General features: G+C 41.6%; 2 protein-coding genes and 1 long non-coding RNA gene across 3 annotated transcripts; all 3 read left to right on the top strand.

Moving 5' to 3' along the window:
• The first annotated feature begins 612 nt into the window (after positions 1–612).
• LOC117395202 (M1-specific T cell receptor beta chain-like) lies at positions 613–11,156 on the top strand. The gene is made up of 7 exons (XM_059005998.1): positions 613–652; positions 2,087–2,134; positions 2,546–2,875; positions 3,808–4,170; positions 4,729–4,845; positions 5,750–5,811; positions 10,343–11,156. Exons 1-7 carry the CDS (start codon positions 613–615, stop codon positions 10,427–10,429), a joined length of 1,047 nt encoding a protein of 348 aa, XP_058861981.1. The 3' UTR covers positions 10,430–11,156.
• A 7,807-nt stretch (positions 11,157–18,963) lies between these two features.
• On the top strand, positions 18,964–22,343 carry LOC131703131 (uncharacterized). The gene is made up of 3 exons (XM_059005996.1): positions 18,964–19,055; positions 19,767–20,096; positions 22,045–22,343. Exons 1-3 carry the CDS (start codon positions 19,010–19,012, stop codon positions 22,341–22,343), a joined length of 675 nt encoding a protein of 224 aa, XP_058861979.1. The 5' UTR covers positions 18,964–19,009.
• Positions 22,344–22,502: 159 nt separating this feature from the next.
• On the top strand, positions 22,503–24,057 carry LOC131703299 (uncharacterized). The gene is made up of 3 exons (XR_009309763.1): positions 22,503–22,618; positions 23,129–23,199; positions 23,632–24,057. It is a non-coding gene; the product is annotated as an uncharacterized LOC131703299 (long non-coding RNA).
• Positions 24,058–24,472: the final 415 nt, after the last annotated feature.

The following is a 24,472-nucleotide window of genomic DNA, read 5'->3' as shown; positions in this document are numbered from 1 at the left end:
CGACGCGCTGAAGTGACCATTAAACACGAACCAAACTATTAGTTAATTTCATTTGGAAATAAAACAGAACCGGAGCAGTCTGTAATGAACGCGCCTCTTTCGCTGCTGAACGCTTTGTTTAAAGGAGCTGTTTCAGACTGAAAATGAAATGCAAACTCTGCGTGTTAACTCGGCGCAGTGTGCTGCAATCCCCTATTGACTGCAATAGCAACAAATTTTCATGTGGATTTTAATAAGCCTGTTCCACAACGCACGGCAATGCCGGGAATTCGGGTTTCAGTGCTTGTGGGTTATTATTTTCCACTGAAGTTAAGCACCAACGCGTGATCGTTTGAGATGGACGATAAGGTGCAAAAACCACCCATGCAATTTGTTTTTATCTTTTGTTATCTATACATATATATAAGTATTGTTCTGAGTGTTTTGAGACAGGAAATAACAGACAGCCTCTCTACTCTTGCGCAGTAAGGTCCCCTTCCCCCTCAGAACCAGACTCGACCGCCACGCCTGTCTGATCCACACAGCACGCGCTTCTTTTTGTGTTTGAAGAGCCCTGTGAGGCGGATTGCAAACGAGCGCCTTGTCTCAATGGAGCGCTTAGTGCGTAATAGAATGATCCGCATTCTAACTGTGGCCACATTCTATTCTGAAGGCAAGTCGCTTTTCATTATTATTATTATTATTATTATTATTATTATTATTATTATTATTATTATATATAGTAGATTTTGATTCATTGCCAAACTCTTATTAAAAGGTATATGTTCATTCTGTATCGATTTGGTTCTATTGTTTTTCGGTAACACGTTCCATGAAGTGTCTCTAATGACTCTATTGTATTATCCGCGCTTACTCGTCATTACAATGGCGTTGTGCAGAGTTACCATGTACTTAATATGGAAATATCTGTGGTCAATATAACCCTATCCCTAACCCTAACCCTATCCCTAACATTAACCCTAACGCTTTGCTGATACAATTGTGTGCTTGCGTATATCGTGCATTGTAAGTGTGCATAATATCACTGTAACTATGTGTAAGTAATGCTAAGCATGTATACAAATACACAGCAATCAGAGACACTTCATGTAAAGTGTTTACAATTACTGGAAGAATTATTCTTTAAATCGCATGGCGCAATACCTTTCTATAGGAGATGCATCCTCAACATTAGTCCTGTTTTATTATAATAATAGTAATTGTTTTGTAACAGTTTAATTGGTTTAAAAGCAAACACGATTATCCATAACCTAATGTTCACAGAAAATAAATATAAAAAAATAATTTCGACAAAAGCTGCCGCGAAGCACTGTGGACAACCCTATCATCACCTTTCAGAGTAACGGACCCCATGTGTTACTCATCGGGGACCACACAGATTATTCCAATGGGTCTGATGTTTCTTGATGACGCCGATTCAAGGCATTGATTACAGTCCGATCGGGTGGAAATATGCAGTTAGCAAAAAAAAAAAAAAAAAAATCCATTAAAGTGTTTAAAGTATTGTTTTTATTCTCCACGCAACGTTTGCATTAACATTCCTGGGTCAATCGTAACGAACCATAAAGGAGCGTCCTAACTGGGGATGATCGCGGGGTCAATACGGAGGACGGGACTAAACCAGTACGCCAGTTAATACCAATTGCTATGAACTAAGGAGCTCAAGATAGACCCCCAGCTGCGTATTAAAATGTGTCTCAATTGCAACGAACCCAAAGCAGCAGCTGTTCCCCTCTAGAGCAGGGCTTCCCAAACTGGTTCTCGGGACCCCCTGCTGGGTTTCATTCCAAATGAGCTCTTGATTAATTAGACCTTTTGACTTGTTTTCAGCTCTTAATCAGCTGTGTATTTTAAGTCAGCTGTAACATTTTATAAGCAACTCGAACTCTGCAACTGTTTAAAAGGTGAGAACAATTAAAAAGGTCTAATTAAGCAAATGATCAGTTGAATGAAGGGTCTGGTTCAGTAATTGAGAGCTCAGTTGGAATGAAAACCAGCTGGCACAGGGGGTCCCCAGGACCGGGGCTGGGAAACACTGCGCTAGAAAAATAACACTCTTAAAATAGAATTAGCTGGAACCAATCAGCGAGTCCACAACTTTGTTCCCCATCTGTTTTTGTTGCAATTGGTATAGGTTAGTACGCAGCTGAGGATGATCCTGAGATTGTACCGTATATTAGCCAGTCTGCAGCTTAGTTTTGTGAGGGTCTGCAACCAACTCCCCAGTAATGTTGTTGAAGCTGACACCCTGGGATCCTTCAAGAAGCTGCTTGATGAGATTCTGGGATCAATAAGCTACAAACAACCAAACGAGCAAGATGGGCCGAATGGCCTCCTATCGTTTGTAAACTTTCTTATGTTCTTATGTTCTTATGTTCTTACACAGCTCCGTACTGAATCTACAAGTGCGTTGCAATTGACCCATGCTCTCTGTCTCTGTCTATGTATTATTATTATTATTATTATTATTATTATTATAATTTGTATTTATTTATTTATTTATTTATTTATTTATTTATTTATTTATTTATTTATTTTTTTGCAGTTTTTCTTTTTCTCAGTGCAAATCCCGCTTATTATTTCGCTCGGGTCGGAGAGACGGTTAACGTCCCCTGTGTCTTCAATTGGAAACTCGAATCTGCAGATCGGCTTCGCTGTTTCCGAGACAACGCCAGCGGGGAACTGAGTGAGCCGTTCCCTGGTGAATGCGGAGATCCGGGCTCCCAATGCAGGATCACCCGCACCGTAGAGAGCAATAGAGTCACGCTAACAATCCGGGACACGCAGAGAAACGATAGCGGGCGATATTACTGCGCTGAACGCAGTGGCAGCTCTCTGAGATTCTCAAACGCGTCCGTTGTGATCGTGTCTGGAGGTGAGTTTATACTGCAGTACTGACTTAATAATAATAATTAATAATAATTATAACAATAATCAATGGAACAGCGGCGCTGTAAAGTGCGAGGTTTACAACAGCATCACCAACGTCACAGAGAGAGCCTCGTCGTCACACCGAAGGCAAGGTGAATTACGCAGCTGAAGGGTCATTATTTGAAATTTGAGCATAAAAAAAGTTACAATGTAAAAAAGTTGCTTTTGCATATTCTGGTAAAGAACACATACTTAAAAACACAAAACATAGTGTGACAACAACAATAACAATAATAATAATAATAATAATAATAATAATAATAATAATAATAATAATATTTAAATATGTACGATAATCAATTCATACTTTTGGAGAAACATTCGGTAACACTTTATATGAAGTGTCTCTGATTACTCTGTGTTTGCATAGCAGATACTTTGCAAATACACGCGCACTTACACATAATTACAATGTTAATATGAATTAATTTAACAAGCAAAGATTTTTGCAAGATACGTGTAAGTACACAGTTGTATCAGAAAAGGGTTGGGTTTAGTGTTAGGGTTAGGGTTAGTGTTAGGGTTAGTGTTAGTGATAGGGTTAGGGTTAGTGTTAAGGATAGGGTTATATCGAGCACAGAGATTTACATTGTAACTATGCATAATAACATGATGCTTCATACCTGTATTTACTAAGTAACTTCTATGTAAATACACAGTAATTAGAGACGCTGCATGTTGCCAAACGTTTTATTAAAATATATTAGAGAGCGCAAGTTATTATTGAATGTAAATACCCTGATTGCCCTATAAATTCAAGTCAGTGCACCGCATTGTATATCTCTATAGATACGATTTCATTACTGACAGAAACACTTTCAAAATTATTATTATTATTATTATTATTATTATTATTATTATTTCATTAACTTTCAGCTGATTCCTCTGTGAATCCGTCAGTGTCTATCCTGGCCCCCCTGGCTGTCTCCGGCAGCGCGCTTGATTCCAAGGCGACCCTGACATTAGTGTGTCTAATCCGGGGCCTCTCCTCGCTTTCGGTCCGGGTCTGGTGGTTCATCTCCGGTAACCTCGTGGCGGAGGGAACGCCGAGCTCCGGGATCAAAGTGAAGGAGGGCGGAGAGGGACAGGGAGACAGAGAGAGCTACACCGCAACGAGTCGCCTGACAATCCCGGTGGAGACGTGGAGAAACGGGGCTGAGTGCGCATGCGAAGCGCAGTTGGACAGGAACATTTCTATCCGCAGCGGGAATGTTTCATACGATGGGATTCACGGGGCGGGTCAGTAATCTCTCCTTTTCGACTCTTTATCATTAATGAGTCATTTATGAGACGCTTTTATCCAAAGCGACTTACAAAGGTGAACGATTCATGAACAACTGCTGCTGCAGAGTCACTTCCAATAGGGCCTCGTTTGTTTTACGTCTCATGCGAAGGACGGAGCACAAGGAGGTTCAGTGACTTGCTCAGGGTCACAGTGAGTCAGTGGCTGAGCTGGGATTTGAACCTCCTGGTATCAAGCCCCTTTCTCTAAACAGTGGACCACGCAGCCTCTTATTTTGTAACATTTATATTATTTAAAAAAAGAATAGGCTGGAACAGGCTTGAGAAAGAGATACAAGTTTTATGTTTGTGTATTTGTACCTGTGATTATTATCGTTGCTTGGGTTATATAGGATAAGCAGAGTAAACATGTTAATGTGGGGAGTTGTTTGTGTTACTTTTTAGTGTAACTGTCATTCTAATTGTAATTACTGCAGCGTAAATGTAACTGGAATTGTACCCAATTGTAATTGAAATGTCAGTATACAATTCTGCTGTAATTGTAATTGAACCCAGGTCTGGTTGCAGAGCGGTGCCTGGTTCAGTACGCCGTGTTCTCCGGGGTCTCCCTCCTCGCTCTCTCCGCGGCTCTCTGCGGCTGCGCGCTGTGGACCCGCCGCCGATTCAAAACAGGTACCGTCCCGGCCGCTCCCTCCCTGTGCGCTGGTGCGAGTTTATAGCGCTACAGCCAGTGATGGCTCTGCAGCGGGCTAGCGAGTCAGTGCACCGCATTGTATATCTCTATAGATACGATTTCATTACTGATACAAACACTTTCAAAATGATTATTATTATTCCTATTATAACTATGACGATGGTAATAAATATTGTTATTATTATTTATATTATGCTGTTAATATTATATCTGTATTAATACAAAACATACTCGGGCCTGCTGTTATTAACAATGGTGTTGTTGTTCAAATGTATTTTGATACACTATATTAATGCAGTTTTGTTGCATACACACACATTATATATGTGTATTTATTTATTTAGCAGATGCCTTTATCCAAGGCGACTTACAGAGACTAGGGTGTGTGAATTATGCATCAGCTGCAGAGTCACTTACAGTTATGTCTCACCCGAGTGACGGAACACAAGGAGGTTAAGTGACTTACTCAAGGCCACACAATGAGTCAGTGGTTGAGGTGGGATTTGAACCGGAAACCTCCTGGTTCCAAGCCCTTTTCTTTAACCACTGGACCACACAGCCTCCTATAGATAGATATTAGGACCCCAGTGGACTGTGATTAAGGGGGGAGGGGGGGAGGGTCTCTCATTCTACACCGCGAGCCAGCAGGTGGTATTACTGCAGAGTGCACGTGCTTCATTTCTGTGCAGTTCTTAAGCAAGGTTACACAGTGTCTGTATTATAAGAAAGACGTTAAGAAGCAGGTTGTCCGCGGGGCTGTTACCAGCCGCTTCTCCCTGTCGCTTATTGCCATGGCCCGGGGAGACGCTGTTGGTAGTCATCTATAGACACTTAGCCTCGTTTTGAGACTCTGTTAGTGACGTCTCAACTTTGCATTCCCAGCGTCCACTGAAGACTCCACGCGTGTAACTCACAAAAGGACCCCCGGCAGCGGAGATACAAAGGTAAAGTTGGCATATTCAGTTCATGCATTAGACTGTTGTTCTGTTTTTACAAACTCACTTTTTATCTCAGTTGTTTTCAAAACCACTTTTGTGTCACTTTTTTAATTTCAATTTTATAGCATTTTCTATTAAACCGTTTTTCATTTAATGGTTTAATTGGTTGTGTGTGTGTGCGTGCGTGTGTGTGCTTGTGTTATTATTATTATTATTATTTATTTCTTAGCAGACGCCCTTATCCAGGGCGACTTACAATCGTAAGCAAATACATTTCAAGTGTTACAATACAAGTAATACAATAAGAGCAAGAAATACAATAACTTTTGTTCAAGCAAAGTACAAGTGTGACAAACCACAATTCAATAATACAGCAGATAATAGTGATAGTGACATCAGGATATGATTAAATAGTGATAGTTACATCAGGATATGATTAAATACAAAGTACTACAGGTTAAACACTTGGCAGATTACAGTATTCTGAAGTACAGGATTAAATACAGTAAAATAAGGAGGTGCCGGAATGTGGTCAGGGACTGGGCAGTCCTGACATCTGTAGGAAGGTCATTCCACCACTGCGGAGCAAGGGTGGAGAAGGAGCGGGCTCTGGAGGCAGGGGAGCGTAGCGGAGGTACAGCTAGTCTTCTAGTGCAGGCGGAGCGGAGAGGTCGAGTGGGGGTGTAGGGAGAGATGAGGGTCTGGAGGTAGCTGGGTGCAGTCTGGTCAAGGCATCTGTAGGCTAGTACAAGAGTCTTGAACTGGATGCGAGCGGTGATCGGGAGCCAGTGGAGCGAGCGGAGTAGTGGAGTAGCGTGGGCGAAGCGAGGCAGAGAGAACACCAGGCGGGCATCAGAGTTCTGGATGAGCTGGAGCGGACGGGTGGCGGACGCAGGGAGGCCAGCCAGGAGGGAGTTGCAGTAGTCTAGGCGGGAGAGTACCAGGGCCTGGACCAGGAGCTGGGTAGCATAGTTGGTGAGGAAGGGTCGGATTCTTCGGATGTTGCTCAGGAAGAATCGGCAAGTGCGTGCCAGAGTGGAGATGTGCTGGGAATAAGAGAGGCAGGGGTCCAGGGTGACTCCAAGTTTCTTAGCTGAGGAAGAGGGAGAGAGTGTTGTAGATTCCAGAGGAACAGAGATAGAGAGATCAGAGGAGGGGGAGGAGGAGGGAAAGAAAAGGAGGTCAGATTTAGAGAGGTTGAGTTTGAGGTGATGCGAGTGCATCCAGGAGGAAATAGCAGACAGACAGGTAGAGATACGGGAGGAGATGGTGGAGTCAGAGGTGGGGAAGGAGAGGAAAATCTGAGCATCATCAGCATAGAAATGGTATGAGAAACCATAGGATGCGATGAGGGGGCCCAGGGAGCGGGTGTAGAGAGAGAACAGGAGAGGACCCAAGACTGACCCTTGGGGGACTCCAGTTAAGAGAGGGTGAGGTGTGGAGGTTGCTCCACGCCAGGTTATTATTATTATTATTATTATTATTATTTATTTCTTAGCAGACGCCCTTATCCAGGGCGACTTACAATTGTAAGCAAATACATTTCAAGTGTTACATGGTAAGTGCGGTTGGAGAGGTAGGAGGAGAACCAGGCCAGAGTAGTGCCAGAGATCCCCAGGTCAGCAAGAGATGATAGTAGAATAGTGATCAACAGTGTCAAAGGCAGCAGAGAGGTCGAGGAGAATTAGGACAGAGGAGAGAGAGGCAGCTCGGGCACACGTAAGTGAGTTGGTGACAGACAGGAGGGCGGTTTCAGTGGAGTGGGCAGAGCGGAAGCCAGATTGGAGAGGGTCAAGCAGAAAGTGGTTGGACAGGAAAGCAGAGAGCTGGCGGTGTACAGTCTGCTCAAGGGTTTTGGAGAGGAAGGGTAGGAGGGAGACAGGACGGTAGCTCTGGAGGGAGGTGGGGTCGAGGGTAGGTTTTTTGAAGAGGGGAGTGATAGAGGCTTTTTTGAAGGCAGAGGGAAAGATACCAGAAAGTAGAGAGGTGTTGAGGAGGGAGGAGATGAAGGGGAGTAGAGCAGGAGCAGCAGCTTGAAAGAGGTGAGTGGGGAGGGGGTCCAAGGCACACGTGGTGGGTTTGTGACCCTGGAGCAGGGAGGAGAGGTCAGAGTCTGAGAGGGGCAAGAAGGTGGAGAAGGAGGGTGAGTTAGTAGGGGATGTAGTGGGTGTAGGGGTTGGAGCAGGAGGGGGTGCGGGGGAGGGAGAGGTGTTAAAGAGTTTGCGGATATCTGAGATTTTAGAAGAGAAGAAGGAGGCAAAGTCATCAGGGGAGATAGAGGAGGGAGGAGGAGCGGGGGAGGGTTTAGGAGGGAGGAGAAGGTAGAGAATAGTTTTCGTGGGTTGTTAGTGGAGGCTTGGATTACAGATTGGAAATAAGCACATTTAGCAGAGGAGAGAGTAGTGGAGAAGGAGGAGAGGAGAGTGCGGTAAAGGTCTAGGGCAGCAGGGAGTTTGGTTTTCTTCCATTTCTTTTCAGCAGATCGCAATGTGATTCTTGCAGAGCGGAGTGCCGAGGAGAGCCAGGGATGGGGAGGGGAGGGGCGAGCAGGTCGGGAGGTGAGGGGACAGAGGGAGTCGAGGGAGGAGGTGAGTGAGGAGAAGAGGGTGGAGCTAGCAGAGTCTACGGAGAGTTGTGAAAAGGAGTCGATAGGAGGGAGGTGAGAGAGAGCAGTGGAGGCAAGGACAGAGGGGGAGAGAGATCGGAGGTTACGGCGAGAGGTGACAGTGGGGGTAGGAGGAGCAGGGAGAGGGGCGAGAGACAGAGAAAAAGAGATGAAATAGTGATCAGAGAGGTCCAGGGGGGTGACAGAGAGGGTGGAGGGGCAGCAGGCCCTGGAGAAGGTGAGGTCCAGCTTTGTGGGTAGGAGGGGACGGAGAGGGACAGAAGTCGAAGGAGTGAAGGAGAGGGAGGAATCCAGCAGAGAGGCTGGGGTTGGAGAGATGGATGTTGAAGTCACCCAACAGGACAGTCGGGGTAGACAGAGAGGGGAGGGAGGAGAGTAGATAGTCGAGTTCATCCAGAAAGTGAGTGAGAGGCCCAGGGGGGCGGTACAGAACAATGAGCAGGAGTTGACAGGGAGGTTAGTTGGACTGCATGAAATTCAAAGGTATTGACAGAGAGTGAGGTGAGATCGGAGGGGACAGAAAAGAGTAAGGAGGGAGAGAGGAGAAGACCCGTCCCACCTCCCCGTCCAGTGAGACGCGGGGTATGGGACAGGACGTAGAGAGAGGACAGGGCAGCAGGAGTAACAGTGTTATCAGGGGACAGCCAGGTTTCAGTGAGAGCAAGGAAATCGAGCGAGAGGTGGGAGACAAAGGCAGAGATGAAATCAGCTTTGTTAGCAGAAGAGTGACAGTTCCAGAGTGCACCAGAGAGTGTGCGGGAGGGGGGGAGAGGCAGAGAAATGAGGTTAGAGGGGTTGGAGGAGCAGCAGCGGAGGGAGGGCAGAGGACGAGGACGGTAGGACAGAACAGGGATGTGAGAGACAGTCATAGCAGGACAAGCAAGACAAAAGGCACAGTAGGAGCAGTAGGGTGGAGGCTACAGACCTGACTAGTAGATAGCTTCTTCTAGAGGCCCGTTAGGTTCGGATCTAGTCAAACAGCGTCTCAGCGCAGGCCTCCCCTCGCTGGACTCCCACAGCTAGACTCCCGGCTCTTTTGTTGAGGCTCTTCAGTTTGCTGGCACTTCGTGCTGGCGCCGAAATAAGCTGCTTGATTAAATGTTACACCTGCTTGGCAAAAGAACCAACTAAACTGTGTGGAAACCAATCAAATAGCAAAATCAAATGCTAATCAATTTAGCCACTCACCTGGTACTACTCACACACTAACTCAGCCAATTCAAACACCACCTTACAATGTCACCAAATGTAGTAAGTTAAAATTACTATTATTATTATCTATCTGCCTCTGTCCCTGGTTACCTGTAGACTGTGTTGTGTGTGTGAAGTGCTTTCTGATCCTATAGAAATCTAAATTGTATTGTATTGTATGCACGTCAATGGGATTCAGTGTTTCGCGTCTATAGTTAAGCGATCCCTTCAGCGCACGACGTCGAGTTCCCCAGGGGGATCAGTACAATCTGAGACAGAATTGAGGTTTTTGACACTCAAAAATTCAGGGGTCTATTCTGACTTGGTTTACACGTGATGTACGCGCTGGAAGAAGGGTTTACATGCCCACGAATGGTAAATAACACACCATATATGAGCATGTAAGACCTTAACCAAGTCAGAAAAGACCCCTCACTACGTATTCTGATAAGAGCTGTCCTGTGATGAGAGTGGTGGGCTTTTAGAAGGGCTGTCCTGGATTTGAACACGTTTCATGTAGGAAATCTAGAAAATAGCTGAAAGGGTTCATAATGAAGCCAATCCGCGGCCGGCTGCGCCGTGCATCAATGGGGTCCTGTTCTTGTGAGACAGGATTTGGAATCCCAATTGAAAGTTATTGGCTGAGAGGTTCCGCTATTGGTATGTGCTGTGTTATTATTGATGATATATTATTTAATAAACCCTGTTGATCTCTTGCAGAGGAGAGGTGAAGAGGGCAGTCTGGTCACCTACGCGAGCTTGGACTTTGAATCCCAGAAGAAGAACAGAAAGAAGAGACGCATATAATAATAATAATAATAATAATAATTAATCCTTTGGAGCAGAACGTTTTGATGCTAGTTTTTTATTTTCTTTCTTGCTTGAGATTTGTGACGGATGCAAAGTTCAAACGATTAATATCTGTTTAAAATGATCATTATCAGGGGAAGTCTGATGGTCAGCTGTCCTGAGACCTGATTCCTCACCTCCAAGTTTTAAATTGTTTTCCAAACTGGCCAAACAATTTGCAACACCCTGTAGAATTAACAAATTGAATCGAATGAAACCGGCTGAATAATGAATCATATTTAATTACACACCACGTTGTTTTTTTCCCCATACAAACTGATAAAAAGTTGAAAAATGTGACATTCCAAAATCTAACATGAAATAATATACCAGTAGCCTTATAATGGCTTCCTAATGGTAGACTTTTTCTATATCATTTAATAGTTTCTTTGATGACATGATTTTAAATAAAAGAGGTAAGTTATGTTCATATAGCTTTTTTTTAAAAATAATATCTCAGTCCTAAAATTCTAGATGAGGCAAAACTTTTGCCCAGAGCTGCACACAGAACTGAGTCTGTTTTAACCCTTTGAGGAACACAAGGAATTAAACGCTTGATGTTCAAATGGTTTCTTCTTAAAAATACATTTGAGATCGACTCGAGCATCACCAGGAGGAAACTGTCCATTTGGACGATCAGATCCAGTCTGTCACTGCATTTTAAACCCCGCTGTTTTGTGCACCTCGTCGCAAACAATAAGAAAGCGTGCATCGTTTCTATTCGTGGGACACACGTGTTCCTTCTCTATTAAAAGGCTCATGCGTTTCTCTGAGATTTCTCATTGGTTTATCAGATTTGATGGACAGTTACTGGAATTGTAATAGAAATATCAATGGGCTGGAATAAGCCATGCTGGTGCAAATATAACACGTGGTGTTTATTTAGCCTTTGAAGAAGACCCTCTGAAATGGTATAGAAACTGTCTCTATATCAAAACTCTGAAATTACGCCAGCATGTTCTTCATAATTAAAAAAAAAAACAACTAAATACATCAATAAACTTGTTCTCGCAGGCATGGATTCTGTGGCATATTGTTTATTACTCTACCTTTTGATAATAATTGAAAATATCATGGCATCATTTATTTTTTAAATTCCATTCCCAATTCCTTTCTCGATTCCCTTTTAACACAATTTCAAAACACATTGCTGATCAGAATTGCGTTAAAATTAGCTTCTCACAACAGTGGCAACAAATCACTTCAATTGAAGTCGCTTTTTGTTAGTCAATTAAATGAGCTTAAATCAGGGGTCTCTAACACAGGGGTTGAGCTGTGCATGATCAACAACTGTTGCTGCAGAGTCACTTCCAATAGGACCTCGCTTTTACATCTCATCCAAAGGACGGAGAACAAGAAGGTTAAGTGACTTGCCCAGGATCACACACAGTGAGTAAAGGGCTGAGCTGGGAAACCCCTGGTATCAAGACCCATTTCTCCAATCACTGGACCACCAAGCCTGCTACTGATTTGAATGCCAATCCGATAGAAGCTGTTTCTGATACAAAGACATTTCAGGATGGCTGTATCACGGTATGAGGACCTGCTAAATAAACAGGGTACAGACTCATCTTCCTCAGGGTGTGAAGGAGGGTGAGCTCACTGGGGTCAATCTGAGACAGACAGACATCAATCCCACTGACTGACCAAGATTACTTTATAGTAAGGAGCTTGCATACAAATATACATATACTTAATATATGAAAAAGGAAAACTGTTGTGTGCCAAAAGGATCACAAAAAAAGAAAAAGGTCATGTGGGTATGTCGTGCCCCCCAAATAAATAGCCAGACTATGCCACGTTATGTTTAAAGAAAATAAGGAATTCTGTTCTATTATAATTACCTTCTACATTCATTGACACAGGTTCGAATTATCAACAAAGGGGGACAGCAACTAGCCCACATCAAAGAACACAGACAAGAAGCAATATGCAATTCTTTATTAAAAACAGGTAATATTCAAAACTTGGCATTAGTATAGCACACCTCGTCACTAACAAGAAAAGTCAAAATAGCACAGTAAAATAATGTGCATGACCAGTCCTTATTCAATATTGCACTTGCCCTGGCTGGATTGTCGGTAGGGGACGTGGTTCCAATCTCCTGCCACCCCAAATTTCAAAACTGCTCAATTATCCCTTTCCCCAACAGGGGGCGCCACTCCACCACCGAGTCCAAGCCAACAGACTAATAACACTGAGCCTTCCCCAGAGTCAATTGAGTGGAGAAAGAAACGTTTCAATCTGCAACAGAGTAGGGCCTCCACTCTCGATCTAAAAGATATTGCACAGGACACAGGTTTCCTGATAAAAATAAAGCAAAGGATCAGTGCACTTCAAAACATTTCAATTCATCTGCTAATTTAAACAACAAATTAAAATAGTATAATAAAACCAGAGAGATTACTATTAAGCAAATTACTGATTAAAATTAATCACAAACACATATCTATAACCATATGTCAATACACATATATCTAGATCTATATATAAATACACAGTATAATCTAGTAACAAATATAACCTAGCAGCTTTATGTAGTTTAGCAACAGATAGTCTAGCAGCGTTATATAATTTTAGCAGCAGATACAATTTAGCAGCACTGTCTAGTGTAGCAGCCAAGTATAATCTAACAGCATTTGTAGCAGTAAAATACAGACGGGCATCAGTTTAATTCTGGCTATAATGCAAGGCAGGGAACAGGGAAAAGACTCCGCTGATAAGTTATAATAAAAAGTAACAATAGCTCAATGAGAAGGTGTGTGACTCTACTGCAGTTTAAGCATAATGCACCACAACAAAACACTTAGCTGAAGGATGACGACCCACAACTCCCAGTCCAGCGTCTTGGGCAGCTCTCTCTCTCAAAGTGCTCGTGCTTTTTACTTCTCTCCAGCCAACGCCGCTCAGCTGGTCGTCTTCAGCTCCTCACGTCCCGATTTCTCTTTAGTCTCGTTCCCAGTACACCAAGTGTCCCGTACTGCTGCCAACAACACCCCAAATTCCTCACATCCTAGTCCCGTGCCGCTACCTGCAACACTCCGATTTCCTTGCTTTCTTTAGTTTTGTATCCGTTTTGTTCTTTTCTCTACCCCCGCGTTCTGCTTTCTCCCTATTTTGTTTCTGCCTATCTTTCTTTTCGTTCCGCCTTGTTCTCACTTTGTTTTCTGACCTTGTTTTCTGAACTGCGTCTCCCAATATCCTCTTTCTCTGTTTTTTCTTTCTCCTCCCTCTTTATAGTGCACAGCTGATTAAATTATTGTCCACACCTGCGATCCAAACAGTGATTTCAAGCGGTAGACACCGGTGGTGTTGCCATAGGAACAGGTAACACAGCGTGTTTACGAAAACGTAAAAACAAAATAAATCAATACATCAATAACGTGCTTAAATTAATCATTCCAACAACACATTGTGAAAAAAAGGAAAAATAAATAAAACATTCTAAAAATCACAACAATATAATTCAATAAATCACATACACCTTTGTCACCCGTGACAGGTACATAATGTGAATAATTGATACAAAAACCAAATCTACATCAGGACGTTTCGGACTACAAGTCCTTCTTCAGCTGGATGGAAAAAGCAGTAAATATATGTATATGTATTACAAAACACAAGCTACATAGAAATCTAATAGAACAACACTCATACACAACGCTTTCACACTTCCTGGGTGCTGCTCTGTCAGATATTTACAGGTTCTGATCTGCGTCACGTTCGCGCAGCAGCACACCTGATAAAAGTGGCACGTGACTTGATCGCAGGTCAAGTCATATGATCAGGCAGTCCCTGCTCCTCCAACGCAATACGGCTTGGTAACACAGACCTGTTGTTCCGATCCATACAGTCACACGCTACCTATTCATGTTTTAGATATTGTATTATATTGTATAATAAATTATATATACACACACGCGCACACACATGCACATGCACACACACGCGCACACAAACACACACACGCACACACACATATGCACGCACGCACACACACGCGCACACACACGCACACACACTGAGACACACACGCGCACACACACTCGCACGCACGCACGCACGCACGCACAACAATTCAGTCTTATCAATGCAATTTATAGGTTAACCTTTTTTCATATCACAGTGGTTCTGTTGTTTTATGGCAGCTGTATAATAAATGGAACAGAACTACAGAACTAAAACAAAGAACGCAAGTCTTTTGCGATTTGATAAAGAGTCTGCTCAGAGTCTGCTGTCCACAGGTTTTTTTTTTATTATTTTATTTCTGTTTTTGCATTCGATTTTTATTTGCACAAAAGAAGTGCAATATATATATATATATATATATATATATATATATATATATATATATATATATATATATATATAAAGCGGTACAAGACTGCCCCCCTGTGGTGGAAATGAGGTATTGCACTGAAACTATCCCAAATGTGTAACAGCTCTTGCAAGGGAGAGCCTGTCTCTTTGGTAAAGAGATCTGGCTCTGAAGAGCGTGATGTACTGGGTTTGCACCCAGTGTCCTCCTGTCTATTAGGCTGCCTTGCCTTGTCACTGCCTGCCAGAAACACTGCAACACAGATATATTATTATGATGAATTAAATTGTTTACATCCTGATAAGAAGGAGGGAGGGGGGAGGGATTGATATTGTCTGTTATTAACATTATATTTTATTTTATGTAACATTTGTGATGAAAAGCTTTGGCAATACTGGATCACTCCCGTCATGCTAATAAAGTCAGTTTGAATTTGAATTTGAATTTGAGAGAGACACCTAGAGGCTGAGAGAAAGGGAGAGACATCTAGGGGCTGAGAGAGAGGATGAGACACCTAGAGGCTGAGAGAGGTACTGCAGCGAGAGAGACACTTAGAGGCTGAGAGAGGTTCTGCAGAGAGAGAGAGACATCTAGAGGCTGAGAGAGGTTCTGCAAGGAGAGAGACATCTAGAGGATGAGAGTGGTTCTGCAGAGAGAGACATCTAGAGGCTGAGAGAGGTACTCTTACCTGGTTCACTATCTCCCCTAGTGGCCGGCCCTCGTCAGTGAACTCTCTTTTACTCCAGACGTAGGGATGAAAATAAGGCTCCCATTGCCTATCAGTGTGATCCATTCTTGGTTTCACTGTGAGCTAAATAATAAGACACACTTGAGCTTGTTAACTCTACACACAGGGGATAATCAAGCTGCTAGTAAGACCTGGAATGGGTGAAACTGCTGTGCAAGTCTTATTTCCATCCCTGCATTGTCACAATATATTTTTCCAGATCTTCTGTTTTTTTTAATTAAAAAATGTTTTAAGAATTAACTTTTTTTTTAAATTAACAACATAAAATTGCTTAATATAGACATCTAATTAACTCCAGTTACAACCAATTATATAAAAGCACATTAAAAAAGTATGTTTTCAATTGAGATTTAAAAGGATCCAATGCTTCAACCTGCCTGATGACGTCAAGCAGAATAGAGTTCCACAAACGAGGAGCACAACAGCAGAAAAAGCTGCAATGGATTGAAGACAGCTTTCTGTTACCTAAACACACCTAGTCAAGCTGGTAGTAGTAAAACATGGAATGGTTGAAACTGCTGTGCAATAGGAGTCTTATTGCCATTCCTGGTACTCTAATGAATCCAATGACTGATTTAATTAGACCAGAATTGTTTCTCAGAATTGTGTTATGGGGAGGGGGTGTAACAATGTTCTGCACTATTGGGATAGAAGCTATTACACGACTGGCTGATTTATAACAGGAGACATCCAAAATGCATACATGCCAGGTAACTGACACTTTGGGATTCAACTGAAATTATGGTGCTGCAGATTTTTTTTGAAAGTACCAAAATAACCACAAAAAACCATTACTTTAATAAAGTTTACTGTCTGTAGTATTCCGAAATCATTTTATATAAATGTATCCACAAAAAAGCTTTACAGAATTGTTTTAATAATATATGTTGCTATTAGTATGATTCGTTGTTTCTTTCTCTCTCTCTCTCTCTCTCTCTCTCTCTCTCTCTCTCTCTCTCTCTCTCTCTCTCAATATTAATTTATTGTATTATCTTCACCATATTATCCAATTTTAAATAAGAATATTTTTTTGTTTTTTTGTTTTTTTAAAGCAAAGTTACAGATCATGTCTGTACAGTTAAGAGAAATACTATCTTAGATATGTACCTATCTGTGCTGTATGTAAGAAACAATTATAATCATTTGTTTTTGTGCAATGGATAACTAAATGTTTTTTGCAAATTTGTTTTATTTAGCTGATATTTCAGAAACACATATGCATTTCTTTTTTTGTGTGCCTGTATATTAAATAAATATATAAAGAATTGTCTATTACAATATGAGCGGCACTTCCTATATTTCATCACTAGGTGGTGCCACTGTCCAGCGTCTGCGAGCGTTCTAATAGTATAGGAAAGAGAACTCCACTCTCAACACTGCAGACCAGTAAACTAATCTAAAATATGCATGTACACATTTTCTTTATATATATATATATATATATATATATATATATATATATATATATATATATATATATATATATATATATATTTATTTATTTGGGATTTATACCATTTGATTTACACAACATACTTAACACTTTGAAGGTGCAAAAAATTTTTTATTGTGACTCAAAAGTTAATATATATATATATATATATATATATATATATATATATATATATATATATATATATATAAATCAATTATCAGGATGGTTCGGACTACAAGTCCTTCATCGGCTGAATACAAAAAAAAAACTGTGTTCAGCCGATGAAGGAGTTGTAGTCCGAAACGTCTTGATAATTGATTTGTACAATAAATTATATATTATCATACTAATATATACTAATATAATAATATATACCAATCATACTAATAGCAATATAATTTATAAGTCTTACAAATAAATCCATTTAAATTCCAGGTTGTAACACTACAAAATGTGTATAATATTTTTTATTGTGACTCAAAAGTTAATTAAACAAAAAAAGACATTTGTTGGTTGCATAAGTATTCAACCCCCTGAGTCAATACTTGGTAGAAGCACCTTTGGCAGCAATTACAGTTGTGAGTCTTTTTGGGTAAGACTCTACCAGCTTTGCACATCTGGATCCTGCAATTTTTGCCCATTCTTCTTGGCAAAATTGCTCAAGCTGTGTCAAGTTGGATGGGGACCGTTGGTGAACAGCAATTTTCAAGTCTTGCCACAGATTCTCAATCGGATTGAGGTATGGGCTTTGACTGGGCCATTCTAAGACATTCAGGTTCTTGTTTTTAAACCACTCCAGTGTAGCTTTGGCTGTGTGTTTAGATTCATTGTCATGCTGGAAGGTGAACCTCCGCCCCAGTCCCAGGTCTCTTGCAGACTGAAACAGGTTTTCATCTAGAATTTGCCTGTATTTGGCTCCATCCATCTTGCCCTCAATCCTGACCAGTTTCACAGTCCCTGCCGATGAAAAGCATCTCCATAACATGCTGCTGCCACCACCATGCTTCACCGTGGGGATGGTGTTCTCAGGGTGATGAGCAGTGTTGGCTTTGCGCCACACATAGCGTTTTGCGCTAAGGCCAAAAAGTTCAGTTTTGGTCTCATCAGACCAGAGAACCTTTTCCCACATGTTTGCTGTGTCTCCCACATGCCTTTTGGCAAAATCCAAACGGGATTTGATATGTTTTTTTTCAGCAATGGCTTTCTTCTAACCACTATTCCATAAAGCCCAGTCTGGGTTATAGTTGTCCCATGGATGGTTTCTCCCATCTCAGCTGTGGATCTCTCCAGCTCCTTTAGAGTTACCATTGGCATCTTGGTTGCTTCTCTGACTAATGCCCTCCTTACCTGGTCACTGAGTTTTGGTGGACGGCCTTCTCTAGGCAGAGTCACGGTTGTGCCATATTCTTTCCATTTTTTAATAATGGATTTAATGGTGCTCCGGGGGATGTTCAAAGTTTGGGATATTTTTTTTATAACCCAACCCTGATTGGTGCTTCTCCAGAACTTTATCCCGGACTTGTTTTGATAGCTCCTTTGTCTTCGTGATGCTGTTTGTTTAGATATGCTCTCTAACAAACTCTGGGGCCTTCCAGAAACAGGTGTATCTGTGTGTGTTGGTGCAAGAAACTGAGGCGAGATAAATTAGCTTTTCTGCTAATATATATATTCTTCTAAGCAGCAGATGTATTCTGCATACCGGCTTCACGCAACACAAACACTTCTGCAAAGTTGCACACTTTTTTAGACTCGTATTTAGGACCATGTCGTGCCCGTTGCTTTGTGATCCGCTCTGAGCAATGCCGTGCCCGTTGCTTTGTGATCCGCTCTGAGCAATGCCGTGCCCGTTGTATTGTGATCCGCTCTGAGCAATGCCGACGCCCACACAGTTGGTTAAACATCACCGAGCGAGCTGAGAGATCCGCCACGTATGTAAGCGCATCAGATTTCGTTTCAATGATGAAAGCACAGTGGTGCTGTTTACTGCGGGCTGCACGGCGCGTATTCAATCACACTGCGCTTCGGACTCCAGGAGCGATGGCATTCTGTTCTATCGGCTGCCTTTTGGTTTTGGTCGCTCACTGTAAGTATCCGATGATTCTAAAATTGATTTGATATATTTAGATAGATATCTATAGATATCATTTCATTGTATAATAGGGATTTCAAACAGCTCGTCTTTTGCAGCAAACTATGACTACGTTTAAGTAAATAAGAAGTGAAAGTTGAGATTGATTTTAGTTGACAATTTGATATAATGTAAAACTGCAATGGCATCCTTTTCTCTTACAGAATTTGATATAGTGTATAAATATTTAACGCCTGATGACTGAAGCAGTACTTGGTAGACATTTTCTCATTTCGATCCCAGCTATATTTTAATTAAATGCATGTAGGTTTTAATGTATTTATTTGAATTTAATTTGAATTTGACTTTTTTTCAAATAAAAACGACGTGCCTATATGGCAAACTAAATAATAATAATAATAATAAAAAAAAAACAGTTTCCGAACATAAATTAGATTTCAGCTAAAATAAATTATGGATGGATCTTTTCGTGTGTGATTTTGTGAGAGCGAACAAGCCCTCCCCAGACAATCCGATTCGGCGAACCCGTCCCCCTCTCCTTTACTGGAACGGGTTCAGCTGGTTCGACCCGACAGTCCGGGCTGCTGCTCCGAGCAGATCCGATAAAAGACAGTCTGCGCTTCTAAATCACGCCTTTGCGATGCTTCCATATTCACTGATTTTGTTCTATTTATGTGTCTTTTTGTTTTTGTTATTGTTTTTCAGATGGGCTGGCGGAACCCGTTGTTGACACCGCGGAACCGGGCGGGAATATCACGCTGAAATGCGGAGTTGATCCAAGTAAAATAAACGCTTATTTATATGCCGTTACGTGGTACCGGCAGGAGCCGAACGGACGAATCCAGATCGTCACATCCCTGAGCAGTCTCTATTTAAAAGACGGTCGGTATTCTGGATCACTCGACAACGAGAACGGACAGTATAATTTAACCATAGCGGACCTCCACAGAAACGACTCGGCCGTGTATTTCTGTATAGCGAGAGCAGCAGCTCTTCAATTCGCACCTGGGTCCAGCACCAAACTCATTGTATCAGGTAAGTACCTTTACAGTAACTCGGTTCTGGAAGGAGGAATCGGTTTCGAGCTGTTTTAAAATGTATTTTGGTTCTGTTTGTTGAAGTAAGGCGAATGGGGTTTGGCTGGCTGGGCAAGGGCGTAACTTGTTGATGTGAAGCGGGGGGAACACGAAGCCACTTTTTCAGGACCATGTGGCTTGAAACCTGGTTCCAGGAGACCGGGAGACCTGGTTTGAGGTTTGCTGTATCAAACCCCAAGTCTCCCTGCCTGGTGTGCCGCGCAGTGACCTGAAACCTACAGTCTCCTGAAACCAAGTTCCAAGCCCCAGAGCGGCACCGTGTCCCCTCAGCTTTAAATAGGCATTGTGTCTGAAAATATAGACCATTGGAATAGATGTCTCTATGCTGATTAAGCAATAGCGTGTCTGAAAATGCATGTCATTATTCCCTTACAAAAGTACCACCGTTAAAACATAGCAGTGCTTAACATAGGGAAGCGTTTTAAAGCTCAGGCAGGTATGGTAAAGCATAGGGAAGCATTGTAAAGCACAGAGAGGTGTGGTAAAGCATATGGAAGCATTGTAAAGCACAGAGAGGTATGGTAAAGCATAGGGAAGCATTGTAAAGCACAGAGAGGTCTGGTAAAGCATAGGGAAGCATTGTAAAGCACAGAGAGGTATGGTAAAGCATAGGGAAGCATTGTAAAGCACAGAGACGTCTGGTAAAGCATAGGGAAGCATTGTAAAGCACAGAGAGGTCTGGTAAAGCATAGGGAAGCATTGTAAAGCACAGAGAGGTCTGGTAAAGCATATGGAAGCATTGTAAAGCACAGAGAGGCATGGTAAAGCATAGGGAAGCATTGTAAAGCACAGAGAGGTATGGTAAAGCATAGGGAAGCATTGCAAAACACAGAGAGATATGGTAAAGCATAGGGAAGCATTGAAAAGCACAGAGAGGTATGATAAAGCATAGGGAAGCACTGTAAAACACAGAGAGGTATGGGGAAGCATAGGGAAGCATTGAAAAGCACAGAGAGGTATGATAAAGCATAGGGAAGCACTATAAAACACAGAGAGGTATGGGGAAGCATTGCAAAACACATTGAGGTATGGTAAGGCATGTTAAAAATCATGGTAAACTAAATGATTCTCATAGTAAAAGCCCATCAAATTGTATTAAAGCACAAAGAAAGCATGATAAAGCGTATTAATAAAAAAACCTGGCAAAGCAGGGTAAACTGTGGTAAATGCAGAGCATAACCATGGGAAAACCACAGCTGCAAAATTGCCGCGCAAATGTACCCTGGTAACCTATGTGTATAAGGATACCGTGCAGTAATCATTTATGGCTTTTGCAATTGGAACCCTGGTTTCTGTAGGTTCTATAAAGAAACATTCCTAAATATTGGACAAAGGAAGGGAAGGGTTCTAAAGAATGCATTCAAAGTGTTGGAAATAGAATCATCAGAAGTTCCTTAATTTGAATTTTCATATTTGGAATCCCTCGGTATAAAACGGTTAACCCGTTGCAATCCAAAACGCATGTTTAAAAATTGGCAAAAAAAAGCACCAAAATGATGTGACTGTCTTTGACGGTCTTTCACTCGGACCCTATACTACCCTGTTTTACATTCAGTGACAGAAGCTGACAAATGAAATCAAGCAATATGTGATGATGATGATGATGATGATGATGATGATGATGATGATGATGATGATGATGATGATGATGATGATGATGCATCTTTTTAAATTATGCTCGGAGGATAATAAGAACACGCTTTGGGTTTACAATGAGAGTGAACAGCAGAAAGTGAGCGGTGTGAAGAGTAACGATAACATTTGATCTCTGACGTCAGCTACTTTACTTTGTTTTTCATGGTTACTAAACTTACAATGTATGTGTTTACTCAAAGACCCGCTGACTGTCCCGAGTGTGGAGTTATACTCTCCGGGCCTGTTTGAAGGCGATACGGACTGGACCGAGCCGGTTCCGGTGCTGTGTTTGGTGAGAGACACGTCTCCGGGGCGGCACCGAGTCCTCTGGACTATCGGCGCCGAGGCAGCCGCGCCGGGCAGCGCGGAGGAGGGAGAGATTGAACCCGACGGGTCCTATAGCGTGCGCAGCTACGTCACAATCAGCGCGGAACAATGGAACAGCGGCGCTATAACGTGCGAGGCTTACAACATCAAAAACGTCACAGAAAAAGCCTCTGCGTCACTCTGCAGACAAGGTGAATTACGTAGCCGAAGGGTCATTATTTGAAATCTCAACAATAAAAAGTTACAATGTAAAAATGCTGCTTTTGCATATTGTGTTAAAGAACACATACTTAAAAGTATAAAACATAGTGTGATAATAATATTAATAAAAATAATAATAATAACACATTATAATGTATATTGTTAATATCTGTGGCGCATGTTTTGTTTCAGATTGCGTTCCTGTGTTGTTTTACGGACTGCCCGCCGTTCTCCTGCTAATTCTGGTCTTGGTGTCTGTGGCGTGTGTTTACAGAAGACTTCATAAAACTAAAACCGGTAACTGCTGGATATTCTCTTTGTGATCGCTGGTATTTCTGCATTTGAAATATCCGCATATCATTCATATCATATACACCAGACCCTGTTTATTGCATTTTACTGAACTATGAAGTATTACTATAATTTGAAGTTGCATTCAAATCCCAGCTCAGCCACTGACTCACTGTGTGTGTGTGTGTGTGCATGTGTGCGTGCGTGCGTGCGTGTGTGTGTGTGTGTGTGTGTGTGTGTGTGTGTGTGTGACCCTGAGCAAGTCACTTCACCTCCTTGTGCTCCGTCCTTCGGATGAGACGTAAAACAAACGAGGTCCTATTGCTCTGCAGCAGCAGCAGCAGTTGTTGATGATGCATAGTTCACCCCCTAAACTTAAGTCGCTTTGGATAAGTGTCTGCTAAATGACTAAATAATAACAATATATAAAAAGTCAGTTATATTTATTTGATTGCATTTTTACTGAGCTATAAAGTTTTACTATAAGAACATGTTTGTTTTTTTTACAATCTATAGATCACAAGTCCAGCGACGCGCCCTGCCGTCCTCAGCGCCCCGCACGACACAGAACAGTCCAGGATTACTCGGTAATCAGTCTGATTCAGGGTTTTATTTATTTATTGATAGACAAAGAGAAGGAGAGGCGATACCTTTCATTGGACTAACTAAACAATTATTAATCTCAGGCTTTCAAGATCTCAAAGGTCTCTTCTTCAGGGATTCTCAACCAGTTCACAAATCATAGCCAATACATTTATAGAAGATAATAAATAAAAACAAAACACATGCACTATGCAGCACAAACTTGTGTGTCTAATTATGACGTGGCTTGTGTGCAGTAATATATAACCAATGCACTATTGCGCAACTAATATGCCATTGTAGATATAACTTGTGATCCTAACTTGCTGCATCCTAGTAGTATTACTGTACCTAATGTAAAATACAATGCATTTAAATATGTAAATTGTAACCCTGTGCTGTCCTGTAACACCTGAACCCTTTCTCTTTCTTCTCAGACGGAGTACGCATCGCTCAATCTGTGATGCTGATCTATAAATGCAGCCGTGGAGATGTCCAATTCACTGTGCATTTACATAGTAGTTAATAAATACATGCATAACACAATTACAATGTTATTATGCATTGTTACAATGTACTTACAGTGGAAATCTCTGTGCTAGATATAACCCTATCCACTAACACTAACCCTAACACTTTTCTATTACAGCTGTGTACTTGCATATATCGTGCAAAAAGACATCCACACTAAGCACTTTGTAACTATGCATAATACCATTGTAATGATGTGCCAGTCCGCATGCATTTACCAAATACACAGTAATGAGAGACACTTGTTTTACACATGTAAAATATTACCCATTTGTATTGAAATGAACTTTAAACAGCCAGACTCAAATTCAAGCAAGCCTCTCATGCTGCACGCCCACAAATTTCTTTGTAAACATCTTGTATATTATTATGATATTAAATATAACATATATTTTGCTGTAATACTAATAATAATCACTGTATTTGAATAATTGTACATTTAAATAGTAATAATAAACGTGTTTGTGAAAAAGGATTTGAACAGGTGCAGTCTTTTTCGGTGTGTTGTTGAGAATCATGAGCTGTGATCCATATTAAAAGGTGATGTTGTTGTTTGAAGATAGCGCTCCCATTCATACAAGTACAGGAACAATAAGAATATTAACATGAGTGCGATTGCACACGTGGGGCTACCTGGGATTCGATTCCCATTGAAGTTCAAATTTATTTCTGCAACCCCGCGGCAGTTCATTAAAGGTGCAACAACTCCCATAGTAATTATTACATTGTGTGTGTGTCGTCATTGGA

The sequence above is a fragment of the Acipenser ruthenus genome, chromosome 32 (assembly GCF_902713425.1).
Source record: "Acipenser ruthenus chromosome 32, fAciRut3.2 maternal haplotype, whole genome shotgun sequence".
Classification (NCBI taxonomy): Eukaryota; Metazoa; Chordata; class Actinopteri; order Acipenseriformes; family Acipenseridae; genus Acipenser; species Acipenser ruthenus.
This window is presented reverse-complemented; position numbering and strand designations above follow the sequence as displayed.

Excerpts from the sequence above, each read along its gene's own strand:
- LOC117395202 (XM_059005998.1), top strand. The coding sequence starts at position 613 with ATGATCCGCATTCTAACTGTGGCCACATTCTATTCTGAAG. Across the intron at positions 2,876-3,807 it reads CGTTGTGATCGTGTCTGGAG|CTGATTCCTCTGTGAATCCG; the intron begins GTGAGTTTATAC and ends ATTAACTTTCAG. Across the intron at positions 4,846-5,749 it reads CCGCCGCCGATTCAAAACAG|CGTCCACTGAAGACTCCACG; the intron begins GTACCGTCCCGG and ends TTGCATTCCCAG.
- LOC131703131 (XM_059005996.1), top strand. The coding sequence starts at position 19,010 with ATGGCATTCTGTTCTATCGGCTGCCTTTTGGTTTTGGTCGCTCACT. Across the intron at positions 19,056-19,766 it reads TTTGGTTTTGGTCGCTCACT|ATGGGCTGGCGGAACCCGTT; the intron begins GTAAGTATCCGA and ends ATTGTTTTTCAG. Across the intron at positions 20,097-22,044 it reads CACCAAACTCATTGTATCAG|GCGATACGGACTGGACCGAG; the intron begins GTAAGTACCTTT and ends GCCTGTTTGAAG.